At 50.3% G+C, this 25,520-nt stretch overlaps 1 protein-coding gene across 3 annotated transcripts in view; it reads left to right on the top strand.

Moving 5' to 3' along the window:
* The window catches only part of MCM3AP (minichromosome maintenance complex component 3 associated protein), a 43,708-nt gene that overhangs the window by 14,184 nt on the left and 4,004 nt on the right, over positions 1–25,520 (top strand). For all 3 annotated transcript variants that reach the window (XM_024758396.1, XM_024758395.1, XM_024758397.1), the window contains 16 exons: positions 1,257–1,417; positions 2,133–2,374; positions 2,645–2,856; positions 3,483–3,583; positions 7,529–7,660; positions 8,009–8,122; positions 9,826–9,978; positions 11,498–11,695; positions 13,478–13,546; positions 13,631–13,765; positions 15,565–15,715; positions 20,268–20,526; positions 20,745–20,842; positions 21,674–22,064; positions 23,176–23,433; positions 23,911–24,040. In XM_024758396.1, the coding sequence (XP_024614164.1) occupies positions 1,257–1,417; positions 2,133–2,374; positions 2,645–2,856; positions 3,483–3,583; positions 7,529–7,660; positions 8,009–8,122; positions 9,826–9,978; positions 11,498–11,695; positions 13,478–13,546; positions 13,631–13,765; positions 15,565–15,715; positions 20,268–20,526; positions 20,745–20,842; positions 21,674–22,064; positions 23,176–23,433; positions 23,911–24,040 (2,804 nt within the window). The remainder of the gene's footprint in view (positions 1–1,256; positions 1,418–2,132; positions 2,375–2,644; positions 2,857–3,482; positions 3,584–7,528; positions 7,661–8,008; positions 8,123–9,825; positions 9,979–11,497; positions 11,696–13,477; positions 13,547–13,630; positions 13,766–15,564; positions 15,716–20,267; positions 20,527–20,744; positions 20,843–21,673; positions 22,065–23,175; positions 23,434–23,910; positions 24,041–25,520) is intronic.

Genomic DNA, 25,520 nt, shown 5'->3' with positions numbered 1-25,520 from the left:
CCTGGAGTCGTTGCTGGGAGCCCCTGGCGGCCGCCGGGTGGGGAGGAGGTTGCCTGGGAGATCTCGGGAACCTGCCTGGCTGGTTTTGTGACTCCAGGTCATTTTTCTTCTTTGGTCACAAGTCCTCTGGTAAACAGTGACTAAACCCACCATCACATCCCAGGCAAAGTCTTCTGCAAGTTTGCTCATTGTCAGATCCGACAGTTTCCAAGAGAACTGAAATTCTGGAACAGATGAAAAGATTTCTAACGACGTGCCGCTTGGGGAGCTCTGTGCAGTTGATAAATACCAGTGATAGTCGACCATCTGTACCCATTTTAATAATTTCAAACTCAACAGAAATCTAAGTGTTTTTCTTTAGAAAGACAAAGCGTTTCACTAACAGTGGCCAGCAGTGGCCCACAGTGGCCCATTGTCTCCTGGACCTCATCTCCTCTCCCGTCTTCCCTGGCTCCACCCCCAGCCCCCCAGCCCCCAGCACGCGCCTGCCTCAGGGCCTTTGCGCTGGCTGTTATCCGAGCATGCAGAGCTCCCCTCCACCAGGGCCGGGCTGGGCTCCCCTTCTAGGCAGAGCGCGCCCTGCCCTCCTCCACGGCTCTTCTTTCTGTTGCACTGTCACCGTTAAACGCACTGTGCATTTTGTACGTTCGTTTTGTTCAGTGTTGGTGTCTCCTGCCACGTCAGCTACGTGAGGACAGGGGTCTTGTCTGTCCACTGTTGGACACTCAGCATGGACGTGCATGCCAGCCTTGAAGTAACTGTAGATCCGGGCTGAGGTGGTTGAAGCCCACTGAAGAGGAGAGGCAGGGCCACCGGGGTCCTGGGATCAAACTGACCTGTCTGTGCCTTCAGGGTTCCCTCCGTCCCCGTGTTCAAAATGCTCAGTGTGAGGCTGCGAAGCACCTTTCTCTCGGACTTTTCCTCAGTTCCATGTCACGCTGTCCATGGCATTCCATCACCTCTGCAGTCATTTCCAGCAGCTGTACGGCTTTCTGTTGAGTGGCGGATACACAGTGTACTCTCCCTGCCCTGCTGGTGGGTGGTTGGTTTTCTAGTTTTTCTTATAAGTAAAGCCTTCGTGGCCCAGCCTTTTCCGTATGTGGAACTGTTGCTTTGCACCATTTCTGGGCATTCCGCTGAGCAGACGGCCCGCTGAGCGCTAAGCTTGGGACCCGGGGTGCTTTCCAGAGGGACTGAGCCGTCTGCGGTCACGGAGCGCCTGCCCCTCTGCGACTTAGTGACTTGGCTTCTCTCAGATCCGCAAGGACGCGCTCCGAGCGCTCAACGTGGCGTACACCGCGAGCACTCAGCGCTCCACCACCTTTCCCCTGGACGGCGTGGTGCGCATGCTGCTCTTCAGAGACGGAGAGGACGCCACAGGCTTCCTCAGCTGCCACGGCCTCGCTGTCTCCGACGGGTAAGCACCGAGGCCCGAACCGCCGGGCCTCTCTCCTTCTCTCCCTTTTAACCCTGGGAAGGCTGGGAAGTGCCAGCTGCGCGCCAGGCCCTGGAGAAGGCACATCCCGCTGCCTGGGCTGCAGGGGAGCAGGCGAGGCTCAGGGCCCCAGGTCACGCGCTGTTCGTCAGCCGGTTAGGGTTCAGACTCTTCCTGACTTTGCCCAAGTTACTCAAGAAGCTGATGGTCGAGGTTGGGGCCTTCCTTGTTCTGTCCCTGAGGATGGCCTCTCTGGCCGGGCCAGGGCCTCTCCTCTGCTGCAGTCAGAGTTTTGAGAACGTGGTAGGACTTGTGGACCCTCTCCCAGAAAATGGCTCCATAATCTGTAGCCTGTCGTGTCCGGATCCGGGGTTTCCCTGAACCCATCCTCCTCTGACTCCTCAGCCCTGGCCCCGTCTGCTGCCTGTAGACCTGCCCTCACGGGATGAGCCGGGAGCGTGTAGGGGAGCGTTGCTATACCCAGGGCTGCTAACAGTGAGGCCAGGTGGCTCCCGAGTCAGAAGGAAACGCTGGCAGTGGTGGATGCCGTGGGCTGGGCCTTGGGCTCGGCCTTTGCTGCCTCCCCTCATTTCCACATGGCCGTCTGGCGACGCAGTGACTGCAGGGCACTGAGGAGGTGAAGGGTGGCCTCTCGCCTGTGTAACGCCTCTCCGTGGGTTCTCTGTGGTCTGGGTAGCTGTGTCGAGCTGAACCGGTCCTCGTTCCTGGAACCAGAGGGTTTATCCAAGGCCAGGAAGTCGGTGTTTATTACCAGGAAGCTGACGGTGTCCGTTGGGGAGATCGTGAATGGAGGGCCGTTACCCCCTGTTCCCCGTCACACCCCCGTGTGCAGCTTCAACTCCCAGAACAAGTACGTCGGGGACAGCCTGGCTGCGGAGCTGCCCACGGGCACTCAGAGACCCGGCTTGGACGTGGCGGGTGAGTGAGGCTGTGTTCTCAGGAGGGCACCAGCTGCGCTCCCCTCTAGGAGGCCTCATCCTGGGGCCCGGCGGCATCAGCTCGGTGCTGCCTGAATGGCTCCCTGGCGCCACAGTGCTTTGTTCCCACGGGTGAAGCGCACATGGCCCCCCGGCTCGTGGCTCAGGAGGCACCCTGTGGCGGTCAGCCTGGGGAGGGTGGCCAGTCCTTAGGGTCACTGTGGGTGGCCAGGGCTTGTCCTCGGTGCCCACGTTTGCCTGTTCCTTCCAGGTGTAGGGAGAGGAGAGGAGTGCAGTACGGAGGGGGACGAGACCCTCCCGGCTCTCCTCCTGCAGCCCCTGCCCACCCCTGTGGCAGCTTCTCCTCCACAACTCCCGGTACTGCCCTTGAGCATGGCACCCAGCCTCTTCCAGCCCCCCGTGCAGCCCCCCGTGCAGCTGGAGCTCCTTCCCCCAAAGTCTGCGCCTGTGTACTCGGACGAGGTAAGGAACCTTCCTGTCAGGGCTCTGAGGGCCTGTCGTGGGCAAACATCCAGCTGCCTCTGCTGTCCAGTCTGACCACTGTCTGTGTCCCTGGGGTGTCCCTGGGGTCAGCATGCCTCTGACAGGTGGCCCCGGGGCTGAGCAGGGCCTACCCACCACACAGGTCGTGTGACTTGATCTCGCCACCCTGTTGCTTGGGCAGGCACTGGGCACCTCCCCACTGGGGGATCAAGGAGGCCTGAGGTGGGGAATGAGGCAGGGCCACAGAAGCCGGGGACGTGTGATGTTGGGGTGTGGCACCGTGGCCGTCTGAATGGCCATTGTTGAGCAGGCAGCAGGCTTGTCCTGGCACGTCCAGAAGGCTCCTCTCTGGTTATTAGCAGGAACCCTTTCCAGGAGCGCACAGCCGAGCCGCGTGTAAGGGTCATTAGATGCCTCCAAACAGCTTCCGGTGATGAGGTCTTGGAGGGATTTCTGAGCTGGGCAGACGGTCCATGATGTCTCTGTGGTTCCGGGAAGACCTTCAGTACCTTAGGCTGTGGAGGCGATGGCTTGGTGGTGCGCTGGGGCTGGATCGGGGCGGCGTCCCCAGCCAGTGATCGTGGCCCCGTCTGCCCTCTCCTTAGGACCTGGCGCAGGTGGTGGATGAGCTCATCCGGGAGGTTCTTCAGAGGGACTGCGAGGAAGTTGGCGCCGCCGGGGCGGCCTTCGCAGCCACAGCCCTGGGGTAAGTGCGGTGTCTCTCGTGCTCTGAGGCCGTCTGTGCTCCCGCCAGACGCTTCCTCTCAGAAAGCTGCTCTCAGTCTTCGACAAGAGATCACAGCCACCCCTTTGCACAGGCTTCGGTGTCGGCCCTGCCCGCTGGTGGGTATAGTCCGTCACGTTCCTGCTCTGCGTTTGTCGTTTGCAGGTAGTTTCTGTGTGTGTGACTTTTGAGTAGCATTAGGTTGATTAAAGTTGTAAATTAGAAACCTGTTCTTCTTTCAGCTTTAAACGTGATCAAAAATCTAGTAATAATAGTTCATTCTCTGTTAAAAGATAAAAACACTCACTTTACTTGATCTTGGATTAAGTCACAGTTTATAAATTTGACAGATTAAATTCCCTTAAACATTTTATACCATTTGCACTTAACACCATGATGAAATTTCCTTAGACATTTCAAACTACACTTACAAATTTTATAAAGCTGATTTTGTGGAACACTTTAAGCATCTAGTCTTTTTTTTTTTTAATTTAGGCTTCAGGGCTTCATCTTGTTTTTTTTTTTTTTTTTTTTTTTTGCCGTACGCGGGCCTCTCACCGTGGTGGCCTCTCCCGTTGTGGAGCACAGGCTCCGGACGCGCAGGCTCAGCGGCCATGGCTCACGGGCCCAGCCGCTCCGCGGCAAGTGGGATCTTCCCGGACCGGGGCACGAACCCGTGTCCCCTGCATCAGCAGGCGGACTCTCAACCACTGTGCCACCAGGGAAGCCCAGCGTCTAGTCTTGATAAATTTAATAATCAAAATCTTTCTAGACACTTAAGCAACTTTTGGAGTTAATAGTTAATTAAAATCTGCCAAGTTCAGTAAGTCAGACTTTCTTAAGGATTTCAAACTTGTAAAAATTCTAGTACATATAAAGTGACACAATTATACGAAATGGTATTATCAATACTTAAAAACCGAAGGCACATTTTGGCCAACCAGATATTTCCTTGTATAAATGTAGTTTACCCAAAAGGGTCAGTCTTGTTCATAGGTTTGTTCAGTTTTTTATATACTAGAATTAGATACATACTTTCTGTTTGATGGAGCTAAAAGTAAGATTTCCATGGGTTTGTTTTTTTTATTGTGGTAAAATATAACAAAATTGACCATTTTAACCATTTTTAAGCTCACAATTCAATGGCATTAAGTATATTTACAGTGTCGTGTATTCATCACCATTGTCTGCTTCCAGATCTGTTTCTGAACAATACTCCATTAAGTATACGCACACACATACACACGTATATGTGCCACACTTCACTTATTCACCCGTGCTCATTAATACGGTGTTTCCACCTTTCGGCTATTGTGAATGATGCTGCTGTGAACGCTGGGGCACAGGTAACTGTTTGAGTCCCTTCAGTTCTTACGGGTATGTGCTTAGGTGTGGAATTACTAGATCATATGATCTAGTTTTACATTTTTGAGAAATCAGCAAACTGTTCTCGGCAACAGCAGCACCATTTTTGCATCCCCACCAGCAGTGCACAAGGGGTCCAGTTGCTCTACATTCTTGCCAACACTTGCCGTCCTTCTTTTTTTTTTTTAAATAATAACCATTATAATGTGTGAAGTGGTAACTCACTGTGGTTTTGATTTGCATTTCTCTAATGACTAATGATGTTGAGCATCTTTTCATGTAATTATTGGTCACTTGTGTATCTTCTTTACAGAAATGTCTATGTAAGTCCTTTTTTTGTTTTTTTGTTATTGAGCTGCATGAGCTGCTTATACATTTTGGAGATTAATCCTTTGTCAGTTGCTTCATTTGCCCTTTGCCTATTCTTGAATATTTTTGTTGTTGAGTTGTAGGAGTTTTTTCATATTCTGGATACTAATCCTTTTTCAATATTTGATTTGCAAGTATTTTTTTCCCAATCTGTGGATTGTCTTTTCACTCTTTTGATAGTGTCCTTTGATGCACAAAAATTTTTAATTTTTATATAGTCCCAATTTATCTATTTTTGTTGCTTGTGCTTTTGGTATCATATTCAAGAAATCACTGTCAAATCCAATAATGTGAAGATTTTCCCCTGTGTTTTCTTCTAAGCGTTTTATAATTTCAGCTCTTAAATTTAGGTTTTTGATCCATTTTGATTTTGTTTTTATATATTGTGTAAGATAAGGATCCAACATTGTTCTTGGGTATCCAGTTTTCGCAGCACCAGTGTTGAAAAGGCTGTCCTTTTCCCTTCATATGGTCTTGCCACCCTGTTCAAAATCAGTTGACCATATATGTGAGGGTTTCCGCCTCTCCCGTTGCGGAGCACAGGCTCCAGATGCGCAGGCTCAGCGGCCATGGCTCACGGGCCCAGCTGCTCCGCGGCATGGGGGATCTTCCCAGACCGGGGCACAAACCCGTGTCCCCTGCATCGGCAGGTGGACTCTCAACCACTGCGCCACCAGGGAAGCCCTATATGTCTGTTTTTATGGTAGTACCATATTGTTTTGATTTGATTACTATAACTTCGTAGTAAGTTGTAAGTTTTGAAATCTCAAAGTGCGAGTCCTTCAGCTTTGTTTCAACTTTCTCTTTGAAGACTGTTTCCCTATTTGGAAACCCTTTAAATTTCATAAGAATTTTTGGATGGGTTTTTCTACTTATGCAAAAGTTATGTGGGGATTTTGATGGTGATTCCAATGAATCTGTAGATTGCTTTGGGTAGTACTGGCATCTTAACGATATGAAGTCTTCCAGTCCATGAACTTGAATGTCTTTCCATTTGCTTATGTCTTCCTTAGTTTCCTTCAGCAGCGTTTTATAATTTTTATTGTACAAGTCTTTTGTTTCTTTGGTTGAATTTGTTCCTGATTAGATTATTCTTTTTGTCGCTATTGTAGACGGAATTGTTTCCTCAATTCCACTTTCCGAACGTTCATTGCTCGTGTATAGAAATGCCATTGACTTTGGGGTGTTGATCCTTATATTCCAACCTTGTTGAACTTTTTTTTATTGTGATAGCTTTTGAGTGGATCCCTTAGGATTTTCTACATACAGGATCCTGTCATCTGTGAATACTCGTAGTTTTCTTCTTCCTTTGCAGTTTGGATGTTTTTATTTTTCTTGTCTAATTGCTCTGGCTATAACTTTCAATATGGTGTTGAATAGAAATGGCAGATAGGGCACTCTTGTCTTGTTACTGATCTTAGAGGAAAAGCTTTCTATCTTTCATGACTGAATATGATGTTAGCTGTGGGTGTTTCATATATGGTCTTTATCATTTTGAGAAAGTTCCCTTCTCTTCCTAATTTATTGAGTGTTTTATCATGAAATGGTATTGAATTTGTCAGATGCTCTCTCTGCATTAATTGAGATGATTTTGTGGGTTTTTCCCCTTCAGTTTATTAATGTGGTTGTATTACATTGATTTTCATTTGTTGCATTCCAGGAATAAATCTCTCTTGGTAGTGTATAATCCTTTCAGTATATTGCTTAATTTTGGTTTGCTAGTATTTTGTTAAGGATTTTTACCTCAATGTCCATAAGGGATATTGGTCACTAGTTTTCTTGTGGTGTTTTTGTCTGGCTTTGGTATCAGGTCGGGGGAATGCTGGCCTCATAGAGGTGTTAGGAAGTGTTCCTTGTGCCTCGTTTTTTTCGAAGAGTTTGAGAAGAGTTGGTGTTAGTTCTTCTTTAAGTGTTTGGTAGAATTTGCCAGTGAAGCCTTCTCATCCTGGATTATTCTTTGCTGGAAGATGTTTTAAAATACTGAGTCAATCTCTTAACTAGTTACAAGTTTATTCAGATTTTCTTTTTTTCCTGAGTCAGTTTTGATAGAGTGTGTGTTCCTAACCATGGGCTTGGTTTTTCTGCTGGAAGGCAAATAGGTATTTTTTCCCTTGCTAGTATTAGAAGTCTAGTAATACGGTTTGTGTGGCTTTTATTATTTATTTAGAGCAATGTCCACTTTGCTCTGTCTAGTGTTTCCAATGCTGCTATGGAGGAGCTGTTAACAGCTGCAACCATGGGCATTTTGAGGCACATTGCGAGTGAAGAAGTGACTAAGGAAAGGGAGCGGAAAGAGGAAGAGAGGCGGCGGGCTGAAGAAGAGAGGTGAGGGTGTCTCATCCTTGCAGTGCCCGTGGGGGTGGAGTATGTGGATGAGGGGAGAACCTGCCCTGGCCTACGATGCTCTCGCTTTTGCCCACTGCACTCGTATCAGATCCACGGCTCGCCCTGCGCCTTCGTATGCTATGGCCCAGGGAGCGGGCAGGTCCCACCTTGTAAGCAGCAGCCGCTCCCCAGCCAGAGGGGGTGTGGGTGGTGGTCAGGGAACTGGAGTGGGCGTGGCTGTGTGGCCTGTCTGGTGGAACCGGAGGGGTCAGGCAGCACAACTCAGATCCCCGCTCTCAAGGTCACAGAGTGTGACGCCTGTTACTTCTTGTGCTCCTTTTCCCTCAGGTTGAAACAAGAGAGAGAACTGGTGTTAACGCAGCTGAGCCAGGACCTAGCTGCAGAGCTGACAGAGCTCGTGGTGACAGAACGTGTGAGGGAAACCTGCTCCCAGGAGTTGAAGTAAGTGAAGCGCTGGCGCCTGCAGCGTGAGGCGGGTGGGCGGCTGGTAGGAGGGTTAGAGGCCCCGTGGCCAGGCTGGTCCAGCTCACGCTAGCTGGCTTTCATTTTGACAAGGAGCATATCTTCTGGTTAGCCAGACACTGACAGGCTGTCCCTGTTCTTGTCTTCTCTCTCATCCTCCTTGTTGACCCTGCCCTGGGCGTGGGGATGTGTCTGTCAGCAAAAGAATTCGCTGGTGGTCTTCTCCACACCAGGTTACTCACCCGTTAGCTTTTCTCAAGTAGAAGATCCTTTCCTTTGTTTCGTATGTTAAAAGATTCCTTTGAGCTATTTCACTTAAGAACTTTATTAATTTCAATGCCAAGCTTCAGGGAAGAAAGAGGTTCAGTTGTGCTGGGAAATCTGTCCTTGCGTTTAAGTTCCCCTGAGATAGGTCTGCAGCCTCTGGTGCAGATGGGGAATATAGCCAGGAGGCAGAGTACATTGTTTAATTAATATTTCTTTCCATTTCTATTAATTGGGAGTCTATTTCACTGTTTACTATAAGCAAGAGACCTCACAAATGATGGGTGTTTGTCTGTTCTTAATCCCAGGAAGGGGTATTAAGAGATATGTAGGGCTTCCCTTGTGGTGCAGTGGCTGAGAGTCCGCCTGCCGATGCAGGGGACACGGGTTTGTGCCCCAGTCTGGGAGGATCCCACATGCCGCGGAGCTGCTGGGCCCGTGAGCCATGGCTGCTGGGCCTGCGTGTCCGGAGCCTGTGCTCCGCAACGGGAGAGGCCACAACAGTGAGAGGCCTGCGTACCGCAAAAAAAAAAAAAAAAAAAGAGATATGTAAAACCTAGGACTCATTGACGTGCAGGGAAACTGCTATTCTCTGCAGTTCCAGAAGACTTGGACTACAGCTCTGCCCAGGGCTGTCTCCATCACCACAGAGGACAGCTATCGGAAATGGGTCTTGCCTGTCTGGGCTTCTTTGACTTAATGGCTAAATATATTTGATAAAGGCCTCTGTGATCCCTTGGTTGATAGGATTTTGTTATAAAAAATCTCTTTCAGATTCTGGTTTATCTGAGGGCCACTGTCACATGACCTTAGGCTGTCAGCCTCTGTAGCCAGCTATCATATACTTGAGACATTTCTAATTGCAAACATCAGATGTTGTTGATGAGACAATATTTCAGTTGTCTCAATGGTCATTTAAAAATTAAATTTCTGGGCTTCCCTGGTGGCGCAGTGGTTGAGAGACCGCCTGCCGATGCAGGGGACACGGGTTCGTGCCCCGGTCCGGGAAGATCCCACATGCTGCGGAGCGGCTGGGCCTGTGAGCCGTGGCCGCTGGGCCTGTGCGTCCGAGCCTGTGCTCCGCAACGGGAGAGGCCACCACAGTGAGAGGCCCGCGTACCGCAAAAAAAAAAAAAAAAAAAAAATTAAATTTCTAACTATAAGATACAGGGTTATCTCTTGACTATTTATAAGGGCCCTGTTGGATCTATAATCTTGTACCCTGTACCACTTTAGTTCTTTTTTCTCTAAATTTCCAGATGTCTGTGCGTTATATAAAGTGAAATCTTCAAGCTTTCCTTGCAGCAAAGATATCATTACATTTCAGTATCAAGGACGTGGACTCATGCTTTTAAGGCAGGCCCTCAGGGTGGGGCCTTGGGTGCAGTGTGTCTCATGCTGATTGCCCTTTTCCCTAGGAGTGCAGTGGAGACAGAGCAGAGGCTCCGCATGGCCCGTTGCTGTGAGGACGTCTGTGCACGCCTGGTGGACTTGTTTCTTGGGGAGGAAATTTTCCAGACTGCAAAAGAGACCCTCCAGGAACTTCAGTGCTTCTGCAAGTATCTCCAGCGGTGAGTCCCGTGTCCTTACAGATAAAATCAATGCATACAGGGAGAGTCTTTTACAGAGATTATACTTTCAGAAACAGCTGATAATATGCACATGTAACACGTTCCTTCCTAAAGGGTATAAACTGAGTAAAGAATTAGATTGGGGTGGGGGGACCGCTCTATATTTCAACAGATATTTATAGGTAGCCTTCTGCTGTTTACCCAATGTGCTAGACACAGGGAGAGGGCCATGAACAAGCCAAATGACAGCTGTATGCGCCCACATGGATGAATTTCTGAAACATAATTTATAGTGAAAGAAAGCAATTCTTAGGTGCAACATACAAACTGTATATCCAAACTAAATGGATTGTTTTGGATTTATATATAGTCGTACAACCCTAAAGAAGGAAAATAACAAACACAAGCCCAGCATAGTGGTTACCTTTGGGAATGAGAGGGTGTGTACTGAGCAGGGCCCGTGGGGATCAGCTGCTGGTCTTGGCCACCCATTCTCCACTGCATGGAAGGATGTGGGTGTTTGATTTATCATTAATCTTTAAAATGGGTGTACATGTGTTACATATGTTATATAATGATTCATTTCATAATAACATTTAAAGAAAGTAATAGTGTACTTGACAGTTGCAGCCGTGTAAAAGGGGATTCAGTGAGAAATGAGTCTCCATCCTACGAGGACCTCTGACCTTTGTGTGGTGGTTGGCAGAGGTGGGAGCACGTTCCCTACTCTGTGCCAAACTTTTCTTGACTCTCTGTGACATAGGGCGGAGACCTGACTGCAGCAGCACGGTGGCCTCTCCCCGTTGCCGTCAGTGCACTGAGGTGGCGTTGCCAGAGCACGTGGTAGATGACCTGCCTGGTCCCACTGGTAGACTTTCACATGGCTTTCTCTCTCTAGCTGTGACAAAGAGTGCTGCAGTGGCATCCTTGTGCAGACATTTCACACAGGTGCACACAGGTCTGGAGAGAAAATCCTGTCGGTGGTGTCTGCTGGGTCAAAGGGTGTATGGATCTGTGTTTGTATCCAGATTGGCAAGTTGGCCTCCAGAGATTGTTCACTCTTTTTTTTTTAATTAATTTATTTGGTTGCACCAGATCTTAGTTGTGGCATGCGGGCTCCTTAGTTGCGGCTCGCAGGCTCCTTAGTTGCCGCTCACTGGCTCCTTAGTTGCGGCATGGGCAAACTCTTAGTCGCGGCACGCATGTGGAATCTAGTTTCCTGACCAGGGATCGAGCCCAGCCCCCTGCATTGGGAGCGCAGTCTTACCACTGCACCACCAGGGAAGTCCCTCGGCATTCACTCTTAAGTTCAGTAGTTTCATTGCCCACCACTCATTCGTTATCATGCGTCCCCCATACCTTGAGTTTCAGTTCTGATCCATTTCTCAGCTTGAGAACTGTTGCTGAAAAAGACCTAAACGTACTGGCAGAAAATGTTTCCCATGTTAATGCTGGAGATGTTTTTGCCTTGTCCCCATGGCAAAAACACCCAGTGATGATACTTTGGTCTCTCCTCTAGGTGGAGGGAAGGTGTCGCAGCCCGGAAGAAACTGAGGCGCCAGATGCGGGCCTTCCCTGCGGCGCCCTGCTGTATGGACATGAATGACCGGCTGAGGGCACTGGTGCCCAGCGCAGAGTGCCCCATTGCAGAGGAGAACCTGGCCAAGGGCCTCCTGGATCTGGGCCACGCGGGGAGAGTGGGCATCTCCTGCACCAGGTCAGCAGCCCGGGGCCTCCTAAGTGCCTCCTGCCCCAACTGGCTTCATCGAGGGTGTGGATTAACGCGTCTGTTTGCAGGGAAGATGGGTGGAGTCAGAGGAGGTGAAGGCGGACGCAGGATTGCGTTTTCGGAGTGAGAGTTGCTCTACCTGCTGTGATTTCACCTGCCTTTTCCCCTTAAAACACTCCTGGTCCTGCCAATCGAATTTTCCTTGGAATTACCTGTTTCCTCCTTGCCTTCCTAGCTTAAGGACACATCGTGTCCATTCTCAGTGGTGGAGCCAGAGGTCCGTGTTGGCCTCACCCCCACCCCCACCCCGACCCCTCTGCTACCCTGGGTCTGCGGTGGCAGCATTTTAGCGACTCCCCCTCCTGCCATCAGGTCTCTTCTCTTACAGGCTCTCTCCCTGTGTCCCCTCGCATGGCCCTCCCTGCCGCTCCTCCTGGCCACCCCGCATGTACCCGGCTCCCTGCCCAGGTCCTGGCTTCAGCTGCCCAATCCTGGCCATGCAGGGCTCGGCCTCTCTCTTCAGACCAGGCCGCCGTCGCCTCTGGAGAGGAGCCTCCCAGTGGGGTACTAGGAAGACGACACAGAGGCCCAGTGGCAGCCCACCCTGCTGGGGTCTCGAGGCACATCTTGTCCTCGCCTGGGCTATCACCAGCTCCACGCCTCTAACAAACTTTGTGTAGCTGCCCATGTCCCCGGGTCCTGTGCCTGCGTCTGCGTGGTGATGGTGCTGGCCTGTCTCTGATGTGCTGTGCGTGTCGGGGCCTTCAGCCTTGGCCCGCTGCCTCCTGGAGTCCTGGCTGTGTCACCTGTGTCAGGATGGCCCTCTCTCTGTCCCCTCCCCCTCCCTCCAGCACAGCCGTGCCGGCCCCTCTTCTTCCCCTCTGCCTCCTCCCCTGGTAGTCTTTTTCCATCCTACACGCTGACAGCTCGCTACGTGCATCTCCAGCCGAGGCCTCTTCCCCGCGTCCCCAGTTCAACATCGGAACCTAGTCTCCGCCTGGCCTGCTGCACTCGGTGCCTCCTCTGGCTCACAGGATGCCAGCCTGTCCTCCCTGGGCTGGGTCACACCTGGACTCAGATCCACCATCCCGCGGCTCTACCCTCACCACCTCCCCCACCAGCCCCTTTCACGTAGCCACCTGGCCCGTCTGCTGGCTTCCGCCCTTGACCCCTGCACCCTGGTGTCCTCACCACCACATCAGAGTCAGGTCGCCTCACGTCCCTGTCGACGTCCCCGGGCTGCTCTCTGAGTTCCTTCACAGTGGCCCCCACCCTGCCCTCTGGCTGCCCCCGCTGCTCTCCCTGTTCTCATTCTGTGTACCTGCCAGGCCCACTCCTGACTTGGTCTGGCCTGTCCCCCAGAACTCACAGGCTGGCGCCCCTATTTCCTTCAGTCTTTGCTCCCATATCACCTCTGACCACCCTGTGTAAGTCCACAGCCTGCCCACCGCGCCTGTCACGCCGCCCACTAACAGAGGCCCTTCTCCCTACAAGGCGTGCGTTCTAGCGGGGCAGAATTTTTGTCTGTTTACTGCTGACCTGCCATGACTGGAACACAGTAGATAACTGCTTGATATTATGGAATGAACAAGTCCTCTGACTAAACTGTGTCTCTATCGGCAAAGGTTTCTTGGTCTCCTAAGTATTCCCCACTGGGAGACACTCACTAACCAATTACTTTGCACTCAGAACATCACTAAGCGCTTATCAGGTTCCTCGGTGGGTGCCGAGTGGGCCTCACGTAGGCTCTGTGTGGTTCTTCCTTCGCAGGTTAAGGTGTCTCAGAAACAAGGTGGCGCACCAGATGAAGGTTCAGCACTTCTACCAGCAGCTGCTGAGGTTGGTCACCCCCCGCCCGCCGTGTCTGCTGCTGCTGCCGGGGGCTCGTGTGGTGGCTCACCTGTGGTGCTCTGTCCCTTCCAGTGACGCGGCATGGGCACCCCTGGACCTGCCATCCCTCGTGGCTGAGCACCTCCCGGGGGGGCAGGAGCGCGTGTTTTGGAAGCTGGTGCTGGTGTTGCCTGACGGAGAAGAGCAGTCCCCCGGGAGTCCTGGCAGGTCAGGCAGGTCTCCCCCTGTGGGGCTAGATGCTCAGCAAGCGGCCGGGAGGCGGGGTGACTTCTCCAGAGCATCTGGCAGCTGAGTGCTGACACGGGGGTGGGCGGGTGTCAGCCAGTGTGCTCCTCTCCTGGGGGCCCTGACGCCTGCTTTCATTTCGACGCTCAGCTTTGCAGGCTGTTTTGTTTGTTATTTGAAGTTGACGCTTTAGATTATTCACATTTTTATTTTGTATCGTCGGCAACAGTCTTTGTCCAAAAACATTTCAGACTTGATTGTGACTTAAAGCTATGCTGAGGTATGCCTGCTTCATTTTAGACTCTTGGGGAAGACAGTTTAGTTTGTTTGCTATAGTTCCATTTTTTCCTTAGGTAAAAAACTTCTGGCATTTTTAAAAAGAGATCGAAAAAGTTGACATGCCATTGTTTCTTGTAACCAAGTTGCTTCCAGAAACCATACTTGAGCGGTACGCGGGCCTCTCACTGTGGTGGCCCCTCCCGTTGCGGAGCACAGGCTCCGGATGCGCAGGCTCAGCGGCCATGGCTCACGGGCCCAGCCGCTCTGCAGCAAGTGGGATTTTCCTGGACCAGGGCACGAACCCGCGTCCCCTGCATTGGCAGGCGGACTCTCAACCACTGCGCCACCAGGGAAGCCCCAGATAACATACTTTTAAAGCAACTACGGAACATGTTAGTTTTCTTTTTCAGATGTAATTCACATATCATAAATTTCTCCCATTTAAAGTGTACATTTCACTGGTTCTAGTATATTCACAGAGTTGTATAACCATCACAACTATCTAATCGCAGAACACTTTTTCACCTAAAAAAAAATCCATGCCCGTGATCAGTCCATCCCTTCTTACCTGCAGCCCCTGGCAACGACTAATCTGTTTTCTGTCTCTATTCATTTGCCTATTCTGGACATTTCATACAAATAGAACCCGAAAACACGTAGTCTTCTATGCCTGGCATCTTTCACTTGGCATAATGTTTTCTAGGTTCATTCACGTTGTAGCATATATTAGTCCTTAATTTTGTGGCCGAATGATATTTGATTGCGTGAATGTATCACATTTTATTTCTCTGTTCACCAGTTGATGGGCATTTGTGGTGTTTCCACTTTTTGATTATTATGATAACGCTTCTGTGAACATTGACGTGTAAGTGTTTGTGTGGAGATATGTTTTGCAGTTCTTTTGGTTATATACCTAGGAGTGGAATTGCTGGGTTGTATGGTAAACTCTAAGGACCTTTTCTGTTGCTCAGAATCTTTTCTTAGTGCTTCAAAATCATAAATCATGGGGCTTCCCTGGTGGCGCAGTGGTTGAGAATCTGCCTGCCAATGCAGGGGACACGGGTTCGAGCCCTGGTCTGGGAAGGTCCCACATGCCGCGGAGCATCTGGGCCCGTGAGCCATAATTACTGAGCCTGCGCGTCTGGAGCCTGTGCTCTGCGACAACAGAGGCCGCGATAGTGAGAGGCCTGCGCACCGCGATGAAGAGTGGCCCCCGCTTGCCACAACTAGCGAAAGCCCTCGCACAGAAACGAAGACCCAACACAGCCATAAACAAATAAATAAATAAATAATCTTAGATCACATTAGAATGAGTGTCCTCTCAAATATATAACCCAGTAGAGTTCCTAACTCCATTTAAAAAATCACAGCCTGTTTATTAGCTCAGATCACCTTTATAGTAAGATTTGGTGTGTGTGTATTGACATCTGTGTAATATTTCTCCTTGTAGTTCACGTTTAGGATTAGACTCTCCTTCAAGTGTTATTTTCTTTTATTCACAGAATTCTAGCAGATTGGTTAAAAGTCAAGTTCATAGGAGATGATGGCTCAGTGGATGACACACACCGTGATGGTGGGATTCAGACACTCACTCTCTTTCACACTCTGAGCAGCAAAGGGAATCAGACAGTTTCTGTCAGTGTGTGCGTCAAGGTGAGTGACCGTCACTTAGTGTATTTACTTCTGGGATTTTCTCATTTGCGCTCACTCCCAGATGTGATTGGAGCCATATAACTTCCCTGAAGTGGCCCTGAAACAATGTGGGAGGCTCAGAAGCAAGTGTCCTATCTGTTCCTCCTTGCATCTTGACGACATCCCATGCACACCCCCTTGGTGTGAGAGACCAGGCTAGATTCTCAGGAGTGCAGTGAGTCTTAACTCTCTTGGGTCACAGACCTCTCTTTGAGAACTTGGTGAAAACCCAGAACAATCCTGAAAAGTCCATATGTTCACCTATAATTCAGAAGCCCTGAATTCCACGGACCTCTGGTAACTAACCCAAGAGGGATGAGACAGAGCATTACAAAAAAATGCAGTGGCTGTTGCATCTCATATGGTCTGTCAGCTGCTGAAATCTTTGTTAAATAGCTTCCTGATATATCAGGTCTTACCAAAAGACTAATGTTTTTTAATCCTATGCAGTTTTCACTTAGGTTCAGTAGTGGGCATTTCAGGTTTTTGTTTTTGTTTTACATTAAAGTTGTCCTCAGTTTTTGATTATAAGTTCTAATTTTCTTTCGTTTCCTTTCCCTTCCTGCCTTCCTTCCTGTCTCTTTCTCTCCCTCTCTCTCTTTCTTTCTCTCTCTCTCTCTCTCTCTCTTTCTTCCTCTCTTTCTCTTGGCTGCGTTGGGTCTTCGTTGCTGCACATGGGCTTTCTCTGGTTGCGGCGAGCGGGGTCTACTCTTCGTTGCAGTGCATGGGCTTCTCATTGCAGTGGCTTCTCTTGTTACGGAGCACGGGCTCGAGGTGCACAGACTTCAGTAGTTGTGGCACGCGGGCTCAGTAGTTGTGGCTCGTGGGCTCTAGAGCACAGGCTCAGTAGTTGTGGCACACGGGCTTAGTTGCTCCACAGCATGTGGGATCTTCCCAGACCAGGGATCGAACCCATGTCCCCTGCATTGGCAGGCAGATTCTTAACCATTGCGCCACCAGGGAAGTCCCTAATTTTTGTTCTTTATAGGTATTTGTGCAATACTGAGCTTAATTGGTTCCCTGAGAGATACTTGTTTAATGAGAACCTGTTTCCTCATTAGATTCAGACCTGCATAAATGAATTTGAGGTTTTACTGTGTGTGTTCAGAAGTAAAACCAGATGTATATTTTATTTACTTAGAAAATAGCAGTGCAGGGCAGGAAGTGTGGGCTTCAATGTTGAGCAGACCTGGTGTTGGTAGCTGCTGCTGTGGCCAGCTGTCCGACCTGGGCCTGGTGCCTCCCATAGTGTGGCGATCACGACCGGCGGCACGCTCAGAGCGGGGCCCAGTGAAAGCGGCCCTGCCCACCATGTCCTGACCCGAAGTCTCCACGCCTGACCTCTGCTTTTCCTGACAGGCACGTTCATGGCACACCCGGACATCTGCATGCGGCACTGTAGGGCATGTTCCTCCTGTCCTTGGAACTGCTTCAAACTGTAGTTTGACTCTAGAATTTTTGTTTGTTTCTTTCCATTTTAATACTATTTATTGTATTTCTTAAACGTGAAAGTAATACATATATAAAACTAAAAACATAAGGAAATACAGAGGAAGTATAAAGATTATAAGAGCCATCTAAGCTCTCACCATTCAGAGGCAACAGAAACATCCTGGGGCGTGTTCTTCCCTTTTTCCTATGATGACAAAGTCAGACTTCACCTACTGGACAATTAGTGTGTTCTTGCCTTTATTCTTAAAATTTTAAGTCAAAATAATACTTGCGTGTAGTTAAAAACTCAGATAGCACCACATGATGTATGATGAGAAATCGCAGCCCCTGCCCCTTCTTCTAGCTCCTTTCCCCGAGGCTTGACTTCTGTCCTGTTTCCATATCATGTCCTTACACTGCCATTTCTCTTATTTATCCACTTTAGATGTTCTCTGCCAACTTTGCATTAAAATATGTGTATTAGTTATCTATTGCTACATAGCAGGTTACCTCCAGATGTGGCAGCTTTGGGAATTCCCTCGCGGTCCAGTGGTTAGGATTCTGCGTTTCCACTGCAGGGTGCCTGGGTTCGACCCCTGGTTCGGGAACTAAGACCCCGCATGCTGTGCGGCACGGCCAAAAAAAGCAAAAACCAAAAAACATCCAAACGTGGCAGCTTTAAATAACAAACGTTCGTTACTCACAGTTTCTGTGGGGCAGAAGTCCAGGTGGGGCTTAGATGGGCCCTCTGGCTCAGGGTTCCTGAGCAGGTGTAAGTCAAGATGTAGGCCAGGGCTCTGGTCTCCTCGGAAAGCTCACGCTCGTGGTTGTTGGCAGGATTCGCTTGCCTGCAGGCCACGCCACGTGGGCTTCTATGAGGCAGCTCACAACAGGGCATCAGCTGGCTCCCATCAGCTGAGCAAGCTGGTGTAATCTCTTTGTAGCCTAATCTTAGAGGTGGCACCCCATTATGTTTGTCTGATACCGTTAGAAGCGTGTCACTGGGCCCAGCTCACACTCAGGGCAGGTGACGGTGCACGGACATCAGCTCGAGGAGGTAGCATCGTGGGGGCCATCCTGGGGCTGCACACCCCACTGTGGGAGGCGTGAACTCTTAATACCCCAGCTCCTCTCAGCCTCCCCATCTTCCAGGTGGCTACATCGTTACTTTATATTATCTCAGCAAGCGGGGCCACGTGGGTGCGTGTGTTGTGTGTGCGCGCGCGTGCTGTGTGACGGCTATTTGCCCCAGAACCGGCAAGTGTTCTGTGACATTTGTTTATTTTTTTGCAAGTAGTAGTCGTCCCATTATTTTACTTAAGTAGTTTTATCTTCATCTTTCGTTCATATTACCCAGATGTGCCGGCACATGGGCTGTGCATGTCTCAATAGAGTTTCCTAAGTGTTCTGTCACTTCACCTTGTCCCTCCCTCTGAGAAGGTGCCACCCTCCTGCTCCCCTTGAGGCGGATAACATGTCCCACGCTGTGGCTTCAGCCGGGCCCTCCAGACCGAGAGCTTGGTCCCGCTCTCCCACCCCTAGCTCTGGCCCTCGTGGCCGGGCGCCGCCTGTGGGTCAGTGCTCTTACTCATGATGTGGTTTTGCCAGGGAGGGAGAAGCCAAAACACATAGCCTGGGGCCACACAGCTGCTCCGCGGCGCCACTGCGCACAGGGACCCTTGAGGGCCAAGTGAGTTACACAGACGGAGCGCAGTCCGACGCATCAGGCCCTTACGCGGTGCTGCCATTGGCGGCAGCAGCAGCAGCGCGTTTTCTTGGTTTAGTCTCTTGTTGGATGGAGCACGTTTTCCACTTTCTTCCAAAGGAAGAATGCGTGGGAGGAGAATTTTTGGCATTCTTGCCTGTCTGAAAATGTATTTACTCTCACATTTGCTTCATAGTTTAGCTAAGTTTGTAGAATTATGGATTGAAAGTTATTTTCCTTCTAGTTTGCTCCACTGTCACCTGCCATTCAGCTTTGCTGTTGAGATGTCTGAAACTGTTCTGTTCCTTTCTCTGTGGCCCACTTTGTTTCTCTTTGGAAGCCTGCACTCTGTCCCTGGGGCCCTGGTGCTGACTTCCTTCCCTCATGGTTTGGGCCTGGTGGGTCCTTGTGGGCTGGAGACTGACGTTTTTGCATCTTGATGACATCCGCTTTCCTTCTCATTGATTCTCTTCTCTCTTGAACTCCTATTAGACTGATGTTGGCCTCATCAGTTGAGCGTCTGAGCCTCTTAATCCTTTCTATCCCATTTTCTCTTGTTTTTAAATACTGTTTTCTGGGAGATTTCCTTGACTTTGTATTCCAAATGTTCTATTGAGTTTTTAATAATATATATATATTATTGATTTCCTTTTTCTTGTCCTTATTTGACTTTTTCATATCATCTTATGACTGTTTCCAGAGGCATCCTCAGAGGAAATTAGGATTTTTGCATAAGTTTTCTATGTGCCATGCGGTATCTGTTTCCTTTGGGTTTCTTTCTTTCTTTTTTTTTTTTTTAATTTTTAAAAATTTTTGGCTGCGTGGGGTCTTTGTTGCTGCACACAGTCTTTCTCTAGTTGTGGTGAGCGGGGGCTACTCTTCACTGCAGCGTGCAGGCTTCTCACTGTGGTGGCTTCTCTTGTTGCGGAGCACGGGCTCTAGGTGTGTGGGCTTCAGTAGTTGTGGCACGTGGGCTCAGTAGTTGTGGCTCGCGGGCTCTAGAGCACAGGCTCAGTAGTTGTGGTGCACGGGCTTAGTTGCTCCACGGCATGTGGGATCTTCCTGGAGCAGCAATCCAACCCGTGTCCGCTGCCCTGGCAGGCAGATTCTTAACCACCAGGGAAGCCACCGGGGAAGTCCCGGCCTACTCGTTTTTCACAAGCCTGTTTGAGGTAACTGTTAAGATTAAATTGCTCCAACACAAGTCTAGCCAGAGGCTGCATTACCTGTGACTAATTTCCGTACTAATTCTCGGCCTCACGGCGGGAGGCTGACCTGGCGTGAGGTGAGCATCTGGCTCTGCTCACTCTGGGACCGAAGCTCACTGTTGATTTGTCCCCTGGTGCACCCATCTTGATGGCCTGGGTGCTGTTCCAGGTGGCCCACGGTGCTCTTAGCGACTGTGCCCTCGATGCTGTGGAGACACAGAAGGAGCTCCTGGGAGCCAGCGGGCTTATGCTGCTGCTTCCCCCCAAAGTGAAGAGCGAGGACGTGGCGGAGGAGGACGTGTACTGGCTGTCGGCGTTGCTGCAGATCAAGCAGCTCCTGCAGGCCAAGCCCTTCCAGCCTGCGCTTCCGCTGGTGGTTCTTGTGTCCAGCCCAGGAGGGGACGCCGTGGAGAAGGAAGTGGAAGCTGGTGTGTGAAGGCAGTTCCATTTATGAGCTGGCATGTTAAATAAGTGGGTAGAGCCGGGGGTATGAGAAAGTGCTGGCAGTGTGGTGTCTGGAGTCATGTGACAGCAGCTGCTGCAGTGACTGGGGGCAGGGCTGGGCGGGGTCGGAGCAGTGAGATGCCTTTGCTGGCCTGCAGACCTCTACCAGGAGACAGGTGACCTACGTCTGTTTGTCTTAAAGGTCTGATGCTACAGGATTTGATTTCAGCCAAGCTGATTTCAGATTATACCGTTATTGAGATCCCTGATTCCATTAGTGATTTACAAGGCACGACTAAGGTAAGGTTTTATCATTTTTAAAGGTCCGACAAGATATTTTCAGTTTTTTCCCTTTCACTCTATCTTGAATTTAGTGTATGTTACTGCTTGCATCTTTAATTTTATGTTTTGACAGGAAACTTTCTAAAAATGTAAGCAGAAATCAAAATAAAAGATAAAATTTGCCCACAGTTCTGCTATTGGCAATAAATTAAATTGTTTGTGTAAATTTTTTTAGAGGTTTTGTTGTTATGGATTTAAAATATGACAATTCATGTCTTGTATCTCACGGTCAGATGTATAATTATTTTTGTAAGTGGTTGTCCTTGGAATATGAAGAAATAATGTTATCAGAAGTTTCCTTAAAAAAAGGAAGTCTGTGCTGACAATTACATTTAGGCAAAGAAGTGCCAGGAATTAAAATAAAAGTAATAACTACAGGAGGAAAGATAACTACAGGATGTGAAAGCATCCAGGCATGTAGTGAAGCTGTTAGCCCTTCTAAGAACGGGAAGACGTGGCTTCCTTTTCTGTGTGAGGTGAAGAGGATGTGTAGGGCTGGTTTCCCCTGGGCCTCCAGCCCTTCCGGGGCGGTCCTTCAGGCCACGCTCCTCGGGGGCGAGGGGCACGGGAGCCCTTCTCGGGGTCCCTGCTGTGTGGGTCTCCAGGGCCCTGGGAGACCAAACTGAACTGCAGTGGAAGCTTCTGCTCCCCTTCCTGGTGTGGTTGAGAGGCTGCTGCTCCGGCGGCACCTGCTGTGGCAGCTGTGGGCGGGGCGCCTTCAGGAATCTCTTCCTGAAAAGCAGTGTGAATTGTTGAACCAGATCTCTCCCCACTGTCTTTCCTTCTCAGGTTTCGCAGGCTGTGCAGTGGCTGGTCTCGCACTGCCCCTGTGCCCTTGACCTTTGTTGCCAGACCCTCATTCAGTACGTGGAAGACGGGGTTAGCCGGGAGTTTAGCGGCCGGTTTTTCCACGACAGAAGAGAGCGGAGGCTAGGCGGCCTGGCCCCGCAGGAGCCAGGTGCCATCATCGAACTGTTCAACAGCGTGCTGAGCTTCCTGGCCTCTGTAGTGTCCTCCGAGCAGCTCTGTGACCTGTCCTGGCCTGTCGCTGAGTTTGCCGAGGCAGGGGGCAGCCGGCTGCTTCCTCACCTTCACTGGAACACCCCGGAGCACCTGGCCTGGCTGAGGCAGGCTGTCCTTGGCTTCCAGCTCCCACAGATGGACCTTCCGCCCCCGGGAGGTGCGTGCTCGCGCTGAGGGGTCCTGGCTGGGAAGCAGTGTGCTGCGGCCGAGTTCCCCGCCTCCTTCGCGCTGTAGAGACTCCCTGGCCGGTGTCGGGCACCAGCGTGAGGTGGCCCTTCTCCACCGGGCACCCCGGCCCCACGCTGCGCCCGTCCGCACTTGCCTTTGGATTCAGGAGTCAGGACGAGCTGGGGTTCTGTGGAGTTAGCCCTGTTGGCCCTTCACCACCATCTGAGCGGTCTGTGGGTATCTGTTCAGTCTCGGGAGGAAGGTGTCAGGAAGAGTGCTGCACCCAAGGCCTGGGACTCCTCAGTTAACAGCAGGTCCCATCCTGCCTGTGCCATGGCATTTGGGACCAAAAGGCATGGGGACTGTGCAGTCCTGTCCCCACGCTGCTGGCTCTGCTGGGGCCACGGCACTCAGTGCTGCTTTAACACCAGTGTTCCTTCTTTGTCAAAGAAGCTCGTTCTGTGGCTCCGGCTGTGCCCGAGTGAGGCTTTTGGGCTGTTCTCACGTAGACTTTATGGGTCCCTGTGCTGTGAGGAGGCTGCCCCTTCCCTTGCTGATGCTGTTAGGAGGGAACAAGGCTGTTTGTGCTCACGTGGCGCAGCACATGGCCTTAGCAGGGCCGTTCTGCTTTAGGCCATTGGAACAGGGGCCTCAGGCTTCATTCTGAGTTTTGAGGTGCGCTCTCCAGCAGGTCTAACAGACATCTGCTACTGAAGGAACCCAACGGGGGATACACTGCACTGCGCAAATCCTCTGCCGCGAGCTAGGCTGGGGCTCCCCGAGAGAAGCCCGTGCCTCTGGGACCAGACGTCCCTGAGTGCTTGGCCAGATACGGGTTCCTGCATGCACCTGCAGGCCTGTGCAGTCAGAGCCTCTAGGATGGATCCTTTGTTGTGAAGTTTGACCTGGGTGGCTGCATCCCTTACCTGGACGTGGGGAGGGAGATGTTCTTTCCTTAACAGCTGTGGTTCTGTTGTATTCAGAGTTGAAGGCAGACTTCTCGGCTACGGAGTTGCCTTTTCCTAGGAAAATACAGAGTGAAGAACATGGCATGTAGATTTGCACCACGGTCTGTGACTCATGTGGCGCTTTCTCTCCAGCCCCCTGGCTCCCCGTGTGCTCCATGGTTGTCCAGTATGCCTCCCAGATCCCCAGCTCTCTCCAGACGCAGCCCGTCCTGCAGTCCCAGGTGGAGAGCCTGCTCCGCGGCACGCACCGCAGGTGGAAGAGCGGGAGCCCGTCCCCAGGCCGGGGGGCGCGGCCCTCAGTTGCTGAGATCCCGTGGGATGACATCATCGCCTTGTGCATCAACCACAGGCTGAGGGACTGGACACCCCCCAGGCTTCCCGTCACACCAGGTAGTTAGTGCTTGGTGCCGTGGGCCGGCTCCTCAGGAGACTTTCCTGGTCCAGTTTCAGCAAAGGAAGATGTTTACTTGATGGTTGTTTCCTTCCTGCGGGTCCCCACCCTTCCTCTCCTTAGGGCTACCTCTCCAAGCCAGTGACCTCCAGGTGACTTATAAACATTGGGAAGAGCTGAGAAGGTTCCAGGAGAGCCTGCATTCATCTCCCTGAAATGGGCCCCCAAGGCTGGCTTTAGAGAGACATCTCTGAGTAGTCACACTGGCCATGCAGGTCTGGACGTGAGCCTCTCTGGACCTTGAATGACCCATGGAAGCTTGGAGCATATGTAGCTCAAGCATGGGAGTCACATAATTGTGTGACTTTAATCGGAAGGGCTAGTCCTTAAGTCAGTGAATTTAAGCAGACATCAAGTGGTCACCTGTTGCTCTTTTGATATTCTTTTCTCTTCTTATTTTTGTATCGTTTTCTCAGAGGCACTGACTAAAGATGGTCAGATATGTGTGTATTTTTTTAAAAACCATCTGAAAAACTACGACGTTCCTTTGTCGTGGGAACAAGCCAGAATGCAGACGCAGAAGGAGCTACAGTTGAGTCAGAGCCGGTGAGATCTGTGTTCAGTGTGCGTTTCTGTCATCCCACAACCAAGAGAGTGAACTGCATTCTCTAACAGAGTATACAGCAGAAATTCACATCCTATACATGAAATCCAGCCCATTGTGGGGAGATTCCGACAGATGCTGGAGGAACAGATCATTCCCATGTAGTAGAAACTGTTGTAGAGCAGAGGGAAGCAAGCATCGCATTTCATTTATTGGACAAACCTGACCCTGAAGTCGTAACATAACCAGGAGAGTGCAGACAAAAGAAAGCTGTTGTCTGATCTCACTTACAAACCTGGTTCAAAAATACTAAGTAAGATGTTAGCACTTGCAGTTTTGCAGTACGTAAAAAACTCACAGGCTCGCTTTATACCATGCTCTACAATATCAACAGCAGTACACAACTATTTGTGTAATTTGCTGCCATAACAGAAAAATAAGCGGTCATTTCACTAGGTGTTGAAAAGTTTTCCTTAAAATTTATACCCATTCCTTCTCCCTCTCCAAGAAAACAATTTATACCCGTTCTGATAAAATTTCCTACGAAACTTGGGTAGAACAGTTCTTTAGCTTGATAGGGCTGTCTGCCATAAAACTCCTAACAAACCCCATGCTTCTCGGTAAAACATCAGAAACACTGAAGTGAGAGCCAGCCTTGAGCTGCCCTGACATCACTGCTGTCCACTGTTGTCCTGGAGACCCTGCCCGGTTTAGGGCATAAATACCAAGAGAGGAGGACCAATTATTTCCAGACAGTAAAACTGTCAGTTCAGGATCACCGACAGTCATACCCTTAGAACTGTTCGGCATTCAGCAAGGTGACCAGACAGACCAACCTACAATGCACAGAAATTCTCATCCACAGCAGTAACAAATCTAGAACATATGGACACCAACTGACCAGGAGAGGCGCCAAACCCCTGTGAAGGGGATTCTCAGAGCCCTGAAGGTGCAAAGAAAACCTTGAATAAATGAGGGGCAGTCTAGGCTTTGCTGACTGGAGGATGCAACGCTATAAAGATGTCAGTTCTCAAACTATAAAGTCAGGGCATTTCTAATCAAAATCCCAAAAGGATGTTTCTGCCTGGTCTTGACAAGTTAATTCTAGAATTCATCAGGATGAGAAAATGTGTAGCAATTGCTGAGAAAATGTTGAATAAGAATAACAAGGAAGGTCTGCTCAGCTTGATCTCAAAACATATAATAAAGTTACAGTAGACAAATGGGTCAGAATAGAAAGTGCAAGAACAGAACCATATGTGATAAAAGTACCACGCCAAATGTGGGACATGAGTGCAGAGAGGACAGACTTCGGCCTCTGTTTAGAAAAAGCATTAGACCCTCATCTCCCGCTGCTGTAAACATTACTTCCAGGAGAATTCCCTGGCGGTCCAGTGGTTAGGACTCAGCGCTTTCACTGCCCAGGGCCCGGGTTCAATCCCTAGTCGGGGAACTAGGATCCCACAGGCCTCGCATCACAGC

The sequence above is a fragment of the Neophocaena asiaeorientalis genome, unplaced genomic scaffold, assembly GCF_003031525.2.
Source record: "Neophocaena asiaeorientalis asiaeorientalis breed wild unplaced genomic scaffold, Neophocaena_asiaeorientalis_V1.1 scaffold45, whole genome shotgun sequence".
Taxonomy (NCBI): domain Eukaryota; kingdom Metazoa; phylum Chordata; class Mammalia; order Artiodactyla; family Phocoenidae; genus Neophocaena; species Neophocaena asiaeorientalis.
This window is presented reverse-complemented; position numbering and strand designations above follow the sequence as displayed.